The following is a 12,325-nucleotide window of genomic DNA, read 5'->3' as shown; positions in this document are numbered from 1 at the left end:
TGTAGAGGCGGGGATTAGCCTGACTGGGGAGATAAGGAACAGACCAGCACTTGGGGGCTTGGCTGGCAGCTGCTTAGCACATCTGGACACAGAAGAATCCCATGCCTTGGTTCTGCCAGCCTATGAAAAACAGCTGGGCATTCAGTGCACCTGGACAGCTGCGTGCCAGCTCGTTTGCCAAGAGAAAGTTACCTTGCCTGGGGTTTGACAGGCTTGGGAGGGGGAGAGAGAGAAGTGCAGTAAACAGTGATAACCTGGAATAAAGCAAAATGCAGGACTATGTAGCATTTTAAAGACTAACAAGATGGTTTATTAGATGATGAGCTTTCGTGGGCCAGACCCACTTCCTCAGATCAAAAAGTGGAAGAAAATAGTCACAACCATATATACCAAAGGATACAATTAAAAAAATGAACACATATGAAAAGGACAAATCACATTTCAGAACAGGAGGGGGATGCGGGGGAGGGGGGGGAAGGAAGGAAGGAAGTTAAGTGTCTGTGAATTAATGATATTAGAGGTGGGGAGAGTTAGATGTCTGTGAGCTAATGGTATTAGAGGTGATAATTGGGGAAGCTATCTTGGTAATGGGTAAGATAGTTTGAGTCTTTGTTAACACAAAGTTAGCCTTTGTTAACAAAGACTCAAACTATCTTACCCATTACCAAGATAGCTTCCCCAATTATCACCTCTAATACCATTAGCTCACAGACATCTAACTCTCCCCACCTCTAATATCATTAATTCACAGACACTTAACTTCCTTCCTTTCCCCTCCCCCCCGCATCCCCCTCCTGTTCTGAAATGTGATTTGTCCTTTTCATATGTGTTCATTTTTTTAATTGTATCCTTTGGTATATATGGTTGTGACTATTTTCTTCCACTTTTTGATCTGAGGAAGTGGGTCTGGCCCACGAAAGCTCATCATCTAATAAACCATCTTGTTAGTCTTTAAAGTGCTACATAGTCCTGCATTTTGCTTTAGCTACCCCAGACTAACATGGCTACATTTCTATTACTATAACCTGGAATGTGAGGCTCTTAGTCTCTGGCTGGGTTTGGGCTTGAGCCTCAGGTGGGGTCCCTGCCTGCTTTAGTCTTGTCTCTTTCTGAGGACACAGAATTGGCAGAGCAGCCTGGTTGGGAGGCAGCTAAAGCCAAGAGCCCGGTTCCATCATGTTAGCCTCCTGTCAGTGTTTTTCCTGCCAGGGCCTCTTGGCCCCTGTGGGGCATGAATGAGGGGCACCACAGGGCCAAGCTGGCAGCAGGCTCTGGGTTGGAAGTGGAGCAGGGAAGTGAGCAGGCACATCTGCAGGTAGGTGCAGGTTGGGACTGAGGGGCACCGTGGGGCTGGGAGGGATCCAGGAAAGTAGTAGGGGGATGTAGCTCAAGAGTGAGGGGTGGCACAGGGCTGGGACAGCAGGGGTCCCTGAGTCAGGAGTGAGGGGCACCCTACTGTACCTGGGTATGTCCTGGGCTGTGTAAAGCTTTGTGTGAGTGCGTTCCGCCAGTATGGGAGCAGCCCAGCCCCATGGTGCTAGGAAAGAATTCCCACCTGCAGAGGGTGCTGCCTGGCGGAGCTGCAGGGCTGGCTGGGGAGATGCAGAGAGGGCTGCAATGTGGTAAATGGAAGCAGAGGAGGCTTGTTCTTCTGGAGTTTCCCTGGTGCGGTGCTTGTGGTGCCGCTGACTGGCTCTGAAGCAGGGTTGGAGTTTGTGTCAGTGCGTGTGGCTGGGCTCAGGCTGTGACATGGAGCAAAAGGTGGGGGTGGGGGGGTCGCTTTCTGTCACAGCAAGCACTGCCTGAGCACAGGGCTGTTGTGCATGTGTGTGTGATACAGACTCACAAGAGTGGCCTTAGGCTCAATTTCCTTCCTGTCGCTTTCTGTTCCTGTCCCCTCTGGGCAATAGAAAATGGACCAGCCTCCTCCCTTGCCCAGCAAGCCCAGTGTGGGCAGGAAACACTGACTGTCACCCACCTGCTGGCCTCCTGGTTAGGGCCAGGAGCTGCTATTGCTGAGCTCGGGTCTGATGCTCCATCAGAGAGTGAAACTTCTCAGCAAAGCTTTGTCCTGTGTCTCTCCCCTGCCAGGCAACAGGAATTCTGGGGGCTTTCTCCACCCCTGCTCTTTCTTCCTGATGCTGGGAAGGGCCTTGGGCAGCCTGTGCAAACTAGCCCTTCCCAGGGCCTCCCAGCAGAAGGTGGCATGTGCCTGCTGGCAAACTTCTATTCCAATGGGTCTGCCCAAATCATTGAGGGTATCTCTACACTGAGGCACTGCTTTGGGATACAGCCAGGTTAACTGCAAATGTGGGGGTGCTGCAGCCACTCCTCCTGTTCCTGCATCTACGCCTCCTTGCCCTGCTCCTGCCCCCAAATCTATCAGCGCAGCCTTCCTGTAAGGCAACACCTCCCCCGGCGTAGGGCACCATACATCTGAATGACCAAGCCCTGCTCCCACAATCCACTGGGCATGGAGATAGAAGCCAGAGACACTGGGGGAGGAAACTTAGGTTTTACAAGAGCAGGTAACTATCCCCCCCACCTCAGAGCCAGGATAACACCCCAGGGTGCAGGTTCTCAACTGCTTAGCAAGACCTACAGAACTACATTCCTTGTTCATAGCTGCAAATATACCCTTCCTGCACTAGTATTTTTACATACTGGGATGCTCCCCTGTAGAGCCTTCCTCAGTTTGCTGAATTTCCTGCTGCTGCATGTTACATTAAGAGTTAATCTCTCTCCGCTCAAGTCTTCCCACATTCCTAGGCTGCTCCTCATCCTTCCCCACCCCCACTTTCTTCCCCTCTCTCTTTGTTGTCCTCACTTTGATACATTGTTGGAAGTTGCAGTTTTCACAGAAACCTCCAAAAGCTAAGACAGTTGAAAACAGAAGGAAACAAGGAACAAAGAGAAAACAAGGTAACAACTCTTCTTTAAATAAATCTAGTAACTTAATAACAATCATTTGAACCCTCAGGATTGCAACAGCTGGAGTTACAAGCGACAGAAAAACCTGCATTGCTTCTAACCCTAAGCACTAATTTACTAGTATTTGAAACTGGGGCTTTTCATAGTACCAGACAGCAGAGCTTTAAAACCGAGTTTATATGAAGAAATGGAAATGCCAAACATTATTAAATTAATGCAAGAAATTTGGCAAGCATCAATATGATTTTTTATCAGTTTTTATTAAATGTTTAAATAAAGAATTAACATTTAAACGTTTAACCCTTTTTATTTGTTTATTTTTGTTTTTCTTATTTGGAATAGTCATAAATAGAATTCTGGCCCCATGTGTTTTTAATTGTAATATGTCCTAGAGTTTCTATGTTATGTGTCATGCGACTGTTTTTTATTATTTTTATTTTGTTGCAACAAACGTCACCGTTCTATGGTTTCTTTAAAAAATATATGGCACCACGTTATTTTAACAGCATGGTTAGGCTATAATCATAATGTTATCAATACAATTTTTTAAAAAAAGTTTTAGGTGATCACTGTTATAAATATTGTACATATATTTCTGTCTCAACAAATAATGTTGCAAACAAAAACCAATCTTTTTGGTTAGTTCTAGTTTTGTTGTTTGTTTCCATTTTTTTAATTCAAAGACCTCACCATTAAGGTAAAAGGAATATGAACATAATGTCAATTGCTTGTAAATCGCTGACTTGTAGCTACACCAGAGCACTGCTAATCAGTTGCCCTCAAGTGACTGAGTTTCTCTGCAGGGATTCTGAGCCTTGGCCAAGCTGATTTCTTGCCCTCGATGGAGTTTCTGGGGGAGGGCCTTTTGGCCCCCTGACTGGAAGGCTCCACTTTTCTCAGGTTGGCAGGAGCTTGGCCCTCTGGGAAATGCCCTGCAATGGCAGCCAGGCTTGCTTTGTGCCTTGGCTAGAGCTTTTGGGGCTCCCTGACCTGGTTTCAGGCGGGAGGAAGGTCTCTGACGCTGCAGCTGCCATTTCCCACTGAGAGTGGCGTGTGGCAGCTTCCCACGGGTCTGGCTGTGTCTGCCCCTCATGCAGGTGTCACTTCCCGGCATAAGCCTGGCCGGTGGTTTGTACATATAAGGGGACTGTTACCCCTTACTAAAACTCTGTGGGAGTTTTTTGGTTTGCCAGGAAAGTTCCCCACAATAGCGGGATCATTCCCGCGCTTACATACAGACCGGCTCAGTGCCACGGTTGTTGATCCATCCTGGAACATACTTGGTGTGGTGCCCCAGTGGGGTGCGGGGTGTGTGTGTGTCTGTAAACCATCGTCCAGCCCTCTTCAATCACCAGTCCCTGGGCAATTGACCCCTCTGCCCCCCGGCACCTTTCAGCTGGCCTGGGGGTGGCGGTGCGATACAGAACATAGCCACCTCCAGCCAGCCCCAGATACAACGCGGGCGTTAGGACCCGGGGGGCGCCGGGCGGAGCAGCCCCGCTCCTGCAGTCGGCGTAGGCAGGGACTTGCAGGGGCCAGGGCGCCCCTCGCTCCTTGCAGCCTCGGACCCCTCCCTCCCCCAGGCAGCTACCAGCAACCTGTGTGAGCGACCTGTCCTGGGCAGAGGGAAGCTGCTGCAGCCGCAGGGCTTGCAGGGGGCAGGGAAGCGGGAGCAGAGAGGCAGGGGGAGGAGCCATGGGGCTGTGGGGTGCTGGAGGGGGGAACACACAGGAATCGGGGCTGGTGAGAGAGACACTGGCAGCTCTCCCAGGCTGTGGGGTCAAGAGGGGGAGGGGCTGCTCCCCTCAGCAGTGGGGAAGGGGGGATCTGTTTCCCTAAAACTGCTCGCACAAGCATTGTGGGGAGGGATGCACAGGGAAGTTCCCTCTAAGTCAGGGGTGGGGAACACTGACTTGCCTGCAGCCGACCCCCCCCCCCCCCAAGGCTAAGGGGTCCTCCCCACACATTGGGGAGCCCACACTGGCACACTAGCCCCCTGCCATCCACCCTGAGGGCTGGAGCACACAAAATCTACTAGCCTGGGCTCCCCAAGGCTCTGGTGTGCTAGGGGATTGTGAGGTGTGCCTTTTTCCCAGGCGGGAGCGTCTCGCTTGTGTGTGGCCCCCCACTGATTTATCTGTGGGTCATCGCCCCCCACCCAAAAAAGGTTCCCCACTTCTGTTCTAAGGGCTCAGCATTTACATGTCAACTATCCCTGGGCGGCCCCTCCTCCACCCTTACCCACCCTTCTCCACTACATGGCTCCCAAAGTTCAGGTCTGCATTTTAAGCAATCTGTGCATTTGTGGGACCTGAGTCGACAGGCCTGGGTGGTTGCTTCTGATTTCTGCCCAGGATTCCATGTCAGACCATAGTCACTGCAAAGCACAGCCATGAAACTGGGACTCCCCAGTTAGTTCAGATTCACTGAGTGAGTAAAGAGGGAAAATGATGGTTCAAGTCTTGTTCAGACTCAGTTAAAAATCCTGATTCTCTGGGTCTGGTTCAGCTCTGGTGAGTCCAGCTGGTGAATGGAATCTGCATCTGCTGAGCTGTCCCTGGGGGCTGTGGGGCAGTCCAGGGGCTCAGGAATGTGGGGAGGTCATGGCACAGACAGAGGAGGCTGGTGTCTGTCTCTGCTTAGGACACAGAGCCCTACAGCTGGTTGAGTTTCCTGGATCTGATGCTGCTACCTCCGACATCATGATCTGGGGACCCAGGCTGAGCCGTGGGTCTATAGCAGGGAGGGATGTTCACTGCAGCCCCTCTGTGCCCACCCTGGGTGGGGATGTTCCCCGGTGCCTGTGACTCACCCCTTGGGGCAGCCCCAGGCTGTGCTGGCATAGCTCCAGGTGACGGGGAGAGAACTGGGGGACAAAGCGTGGGAGGGGCAGGAACATGATTCAACCTGAAACCAGTCTCTTTCAACCTGAGTTTTTGCTGGTGGGGAGGGGGGGGCCCTGTGTGCCTGTGGGTCCCAGAGCTGCTGCCTTCAGTGACACAGCCAGACTCCTGCTGGAGAGCAAATGCCCATGGGCACAGGGCAGGCACCAGTGCTCCCAGCAGAGGGGAGAGGGCAGGAGGCAGGAAGGGGGATGGTGAGACCAGCAGGGGCAGCAGGAGCAGGACATAGAGAGATTCCCAGCCCCCAAACCTGCCCAGACCCATTCACTGCCTCACCCGGGCAGATTGACTGTCCTGGCAGCAAGGGGCAAGGAGAGAAAAGCCAGTTCCTGCCCCTCCCAGCCCCCATGTGATGAGGGAGGGGGATGCTGCCCTCAAGGACAGTGTTGGGGAATCCCCCAGAGTGGCAGATTTGGAACGTCTGTCTCAGAGACTCTGTCCTGGGGAGGGTGTAAAAGTGCCTCGTGGGCTCAGCCCTGGGGGAGGGGCCAGGCCTGTGTTGTAACCACACAACTGAGTGTTTCCCATCATGGTGGAACCTAGAGCATCTGTCTGCAGGGAGAGAGCCTGGGGAAGGTGGGATGTGAAATGGACCAAACCCCCTTTGGAAACCGTCACCCCTCTCACCCTGACAGGCTGAAGAATCACGTCCCCACTTTGCTCCAGATTGTCCCATCCTTCAGGTGACAGGGCAAGGAAATGGCTGTGGTGGAGTCTGCTCGGGTAAGGGATTTTGTGGGGAGCTGCAGGGGGGTTATTGTAGAGGGTGAGGGCAGGAAATACACAGAGGCTACGTCTACACTGGCATGATTTTCCGGAAATGCTTTTAACGGAAAAGTTTTCCGTTAAAAGCATTTTCGGAAAAGCACGTCTAGATTGGCAGGATGCTTTTCCGCAAAAGCGTCCGTGGCCAATCTAGACCCGGTTTTCCGCAAAAAAGCCCCGATCGCCATTTTCGCAATTGGGGCTTTTTTGCGGAAAACAGTACTATGCTGTCTACACTGGCCCTTTTGCGCAAAAGTTTTTCGGAAAAAGACTTTTGCCTGAACAGGAGCAGCATAGTATTTCCGGAAAAGCACTGATGATTTTACATGAGATCGTCAGTGCTTTTCCAGAAATTCAAGTGGCCAGTGTAGACAGCTGGCAAATTTTTCCACAAAATCATATGATTTTGCGGAAAAACTTGCCAGTCTAGACACAGCCAGAGTGAGGCAGGGAAGGGGCAGGGTAGGATAAACCTGCTTGGAGTTGCTCAGTCTAGGGCCTGATTATCTGAACAGGCCCATTGGGAGGGAGAGGGGTGAGTGTTCTCCCTTTTCTGAAAGAGGAAACACCCCGTGGACAGAGCTGAGAAAACTGAGCAGAGTCTCCATTGGTCCATCAATGGCTATTAGCCAGGATGGGCCGGTAGGGTGTCCTGGGCCTCTGTTTGCCAGAAACTAGGAATAGGCGACAGGGGGTGGATCACTTGGTGATTCCCTGTTTTGTTCATTCTCTCTGGGACACCTGCATTGGCCACTGTGTGCAGACAGAACACTGGGCTAGATGGACCTTTGGTCTGACCCAGCCTGGCTCATCCTATTGTTGATGAGTGAAGTTGTGGCTGGGGTGGCAGGCGTTGAGTGGGGGTCCCTGTTGTTTCAGATGCCGGTGACCTTCGAGGAGGTGGCTGTGTATTTCACCACGGGGCAGGGGGCGCTGCTGGACCCCGCTCAGAGAGCCCTCTACAGGGACGTCATGCAGGAGAACTACGAGACTGTGGCCTCGCTGGGTAAGGATTCCTGTCCCCACAGCTAGCAAAGCCCCGGGGCTGACATTTCTGCATGTGATCAGTTCGATTAGAGGGGAGTGGGGCCCACAGCCCCTTTGTGGGAGACACTTTCATCACCGTGATCCCTTCTGGGGAACAGGGGAGTCAGACACCTAAGGGGCATGCTAATTCATCCCCATCCCTCCAGCTTTCAGGGGGCCAGAACCAGGGCACTGTCCTGCATACATTATTTCTCCTACACACACTGTTCACCTGCCTTCTTGGGACTGACTCCATCCGTGGGGAGAGCTCTAGATTCCTCAGGCTTGGAATTAGGCAGGTGTTTACCCCCAGAGCTGTGTGTGCCCCCAGAGCTGTGTGTGTGTCAGCAATCCCCAGAGCCTGCAGATCATTAAAACTCCTGGTGCAGACGTAAAACCCTCTGTCACTGAGGGGTGGGGAGTCACCAGGCCCTTTACCCCCCATCCACAGCCAGACGTGACACTCAGCTGGCAGGTAGAACAGACTTGTTAGCACAGGAACCAGGAGCACTCAATACAATCCATCTTGGGGAGAAGGGGGCCCAGAGCCAAGGGCCCTGCCCTCTGAGCCAGCAAGACTCACTTCCACCCCCTCATCTCTAGCTGCAGCGAGCCCCGTGTCCAACCTATGTCCAACTTCCCAGGCAGAAGGTGTCGTCTGGTCACACACCCGTCTCAGGCTCAGATTGCCATGAACCTGGGCCATTGTGAATGTGCTGGCCTGGGCATCCTCCCTTAGTGAGTCACCCCCAAATTCCTGTCACCATCTAGATAGTGCTGCAGTGCCCAGGGAAAATGAGGTTACTACAGGACAGTAGAAATCATCATAACAAAGCAAGCAGAGTGAATAAAATCCCAACTTAAACACATTTCCTACACCATTCTGCCCCAGAAATCTGTTGCTCTCAAAATGTCTGAGTTACCACAATCCTATACAGGATTAGATTGAGCTCAGGGCGTGTTTCTTGTGACACATACTCTGCCCAAAGTCCATGTGCCTTCACTTTGTCTGATTTCATCCCTTGCAGGATTCCCTATTCCCAAACCTGACCTGATTGTCTGGCTGGAACGAGGGGAAGAGCCGTGGGTCCCAGATCTCCAGCCCTCCAAAGAAATGGAAACCCTGAGAGGCACCCACATAGGTGAGGAGTCAAGGAAACGAAAACAGAATATTTGCGGTGAGTGCAGGAAAAAGCGGAGACTCCCTAAAATGAGCAGTGAGAGCTCTAAATTTCACCCCGTGTCTCCAAGGTAGGGCTGCAGGTGTCATCCTGGCAAATACCTGTCACAACTCCCCAGCCATCCTGTTGCTGTCAGGAGTTTCTTCCCTATGTTTCTATCCCTGGGAGTGTTTGGGGGGGATGTGGAGGCACAATCTAATGTCTCAGTTTCCCGAACAATTATTGTGTTGTGCTTTCTGTCTTTGCCATTACCCTGTTGGTCGTTTCTCTCCAGCACAGACAGTGACTCCTGCCTGGATTCTCTCTTTCCCAGCAGGTGCTAGGACAGTGAGGGAGAGCAAGGAGGAGAATCGACAGGAGGAAGGGCCTGGATCCGTAGTATCACAGGGAACATTTGTGGAAGGAGCTGAAGGGGATTTTTCCCAGTGTGTGGAACAGGGGAAATTCTGGGGGAATGGACACAGGGCAGAGAGGCAGCTGGAGAGCAATGCAAGCAGTAAAGTGGAAGAATCCATTGAATGTGGCGGAGGATCCAAGGATCCCAAGGAAACTCCAGCCCAGCAGACAAATTGCAATGGAAAAAAACCCTGTGAATGCTCAGACTGTGGGAAAAGATGGAGTGAGAAGTCAGGCCTTATTCTGCCCCAGAGAGGACACACAGGAGAGAGACTCTGCAAATGCCTTGAGTGTGGGAAAGGTTTCACTCAGCGATCAGCTCTTACTAGACACGAGAGAACCCACGTGGGAGAGAGACCATATAAATGCCTTGATTGTGGAAAAGGTTTCATTATACAATCAGCTCTTACTCTCCATACGTTTACCCACATAGGAGAGAAACCATATAAATGCCATGAATGTGGGAAGAGTTTCGCTCAGCGATCAGACCTGACTGTCCATGGGAGGACCCACACAGGAGAGAGACCATACCAATGCCATGAGTGTGGGAAATGTTTCACTCAGCAATCAGCCCTCATCAGACATATGAGAACCCACACAGGAGAGAAACCATACAAGTGCTTTGACTGCGGGGAAAGTGTCATTGGTTGCTCACACCATATTATCCATCAGAGAATGCACACAAACAAGAGCCCATATAAATGCCATGAGTGTGGGAAAGATTTCATTATGCTATCAGCTCTTACTGTCCATAAGAGAACCCACACAGGAGAGAGACCCTATAAATGCCATGAGTGTGGGAAAGGTTTCATTAATCAGTCAGCCCTTACTGTCCATAAGAGGACCCACACGGGAGAGAGACCATATACATGCCATGAGTGTGGGAAAGGTTTCACTCAGCGATCAGACCTTACTGTCCATGAGAGAACCCACACAGGAGAGAAACCATATAAATGCCATGAGTGTGGGAAAGGTTTCACTCAGCGATCAGCCCTCATTAGACATGAGAGAACCCACACAGGAGAGAGACCATATCAGTGCCATGAGTGTGGAAAAGTTTTCAGGGAGCAATCAGCCCTCATTGGACATGAGCGAACCCACACAGGAGAGAAACCGTATAAGTGCTTTGACTGTGGGGAAAGCTTCAGTCAGAGTTCACACCTTATTATCCATCAAAGATTGCACACAGGAAAGAGACCATACACATGTCTTGACTGTGGAAAAAGCTTCAGGCAAACCTCAAATCTTATGAGACATCAGAGAGTACATGCAAGGAAGAGAGACCCTGTAAATGCCATGAGTGTGGGAAAGGTTTCACTCAGCGATCAGCCCTCACTACCCATGAGAGAACCCACAAATGAGAGAGACCATATAACTGCCTTGACTGTAGGAAAAGCGTTGGGTACAACTCACACCTCACTAGACATCAGAGATTCCACACGGGTCATGCATCAGCCCATCCCCCAGGAGGAAACCTCTCAGATTTCATTTGTTAGTGCAGTGGTTCTTAACATGGGGGTAATTATCCCTCAAGGCACAGTTTGGAATATTTCAGATGATAATACCTTTAAAATACAATAGTAGTTCAATTTTTTTCAACATCATGCATGAGATAACAAAATACAATGAAAATGATTAATCGGAATTTTCTTTTTGTCTATTGCCATTTTAAAAAGGAGGAGGGGTAATTTTGGCTTATTGGTTAAGCTTAAGGGGTAACAGTGCCAAAGAGGTGAAGAACCACTGCGTTAATGTGTAAAGCACCAGTCCGTGGAACAGTGCTGGGCCATGAACCGCTGGCTGCAGGGCTGCAGCAGCTGCGAAACCTAAAGCTGTCTGTCTCTGGCAGTTCTGTGGGCTGGGGCTTTACCTTGGCTACATGAGCTGCCGCACAGCAGCCGGCTTCAAATCCTGCAGCCATGGCGGCTGATTTTGCCCAGTGGCAGCTCTGGGGCTGAGGTGATGGCAAGAGGAGGAGGCATCTCCCGCTCACCTCCCTCCCACCCAGGTAAGATGGTGGCCCGGCTGAGGTCCCACACTCCCCCACCACCACCCTGCCTCTACCCATGGGAGACACTTGGGGAGGAAGGAGGTGCAAAGGAGGAAGAAGTGGGCACACTGCCAACAGCCACTCCCCCTGCCCACATATCAGTAACCGCCACTCTTCCTATAGGGGACAACCTTACTCTGGGGAGTGTAGGGGTGGGGGAGAGTGTAGTGGGGTTGGGGTAAGAGAGTGTTGGCGTGGGCTGTAGGGGTCATAGGTGAAACGGTCAAAGGGCATAGGGTGGGCATCAAAAGGTGTTAGATGCTGGGGAGCAAGGGTCAGTGGTTATGAAAGCAAGTGCAGTGCAGCTCATGCTTCTGTCAGGGGGCAGCAGATCTCAGGGTGTCTGAGCAGGGCAGGGGGCCTCAGAGCTTGTGGAACAGGCAGGTGCAGGGTCAGTGGGGCAGGATCAGGATTTGGCACAACAGGCAGTCATGGAGTTTGTGGAGCAAGGGGCAGTGGGGAAGGATCAGGGGGTACTGGGCGTGGTGGGACAGGATCTGGGGAAATGGGAAGTTGTCAGTTTAATTCATATGTTGCTGCGACTTGGTCTACAAACTATAACTTTTTCTGATTGCTTTTCCAGAAGAGGGTTTTCCGACATTTGGCCCCATGTATACGGGGCCAAATGGTGGAAAAGCCTCTTTCAGAGGAGCCTTTATTCCTCATAGAATGAGGTATACAGGGCTCCCCAAAAGAGCGTGTCTGCTCTTATGCGAAAAAAAGCGAAAGAGCAGATGTGTTCCCTGGGCGCAGCAGTTTTTCTGGAAAAACCCTGTCAGTCTAGGGCTGTGTCTAGACTGCATCCCTTTTTCATAAAAGGGATGCAAATTAGACATATCGCAACTGCAAATGAAGCGGGAATTTAAATCTCCCCTGCTTCATTAGCATAAAAATGGCTGCCACTTTTTTCCGAGCCGGAAAAAAGTGGCAGCCATTTTTAAGCTAATGAAGCGGGGGAGATTTAAATCCCCGCTTCATTTGCAATTGCTATATATCTAATTTGCATCCCTTTTATGAAAAAGGGATGCAGTCTAGACACAGCCTAGATGTACCTTGGGATACAGCGTGCCAAG

At 51.2% G+C, this 12,325-nt stretch overlaps 1 protein-coding gene across 1 annotated transcript; it reads left to right on the top strand.

Moving 5' to 3' along the window:
- The first annotated feature begins 857 nt into the window (after nucleotides 1-857).
- LOC106731302 (uncharacterized) lies at nucleotides 858-10,701 on the top strand. Its single transcript, XM_089771047.1, is given in 6 exon segments — nucleotides 858-2,922; nucleotides 6,470-6,557; nucleotides 7,479-7,605; nucleotides 8,654-8,803; nucleotides 9,120-10,474; nucleotides 10,477-10,701. Coding segments are annotated over 5 exon segments (1,743 nt in total). The 5' UTR covers nucleotides 858-2,922; nucleotides 6,470-6,533; the 3' UTR covers nucleotides 10,564-10,701.
- Nucleotides 10,702-12,325: the final 1,624 nt, after the last annotated feature.

Source organism: Pelodiscus sinensis, chromosome 19 (genome assembly GCF_052426305.1).
Source record: "Pelodiscus sinensis isolate ZL-2025 chromosome 19, ASM5242630v1, whole genome shotgun sequence".
NCBI classification, from domain to species: Eukaryota; Metazoa; Chordata; order Testudines; family Trionychidae; genus Pelodiscus; species Pelodiscus sinensis.
This window is presented reverse-complemented; position numbering and strand designations above follow the sequence as displayed.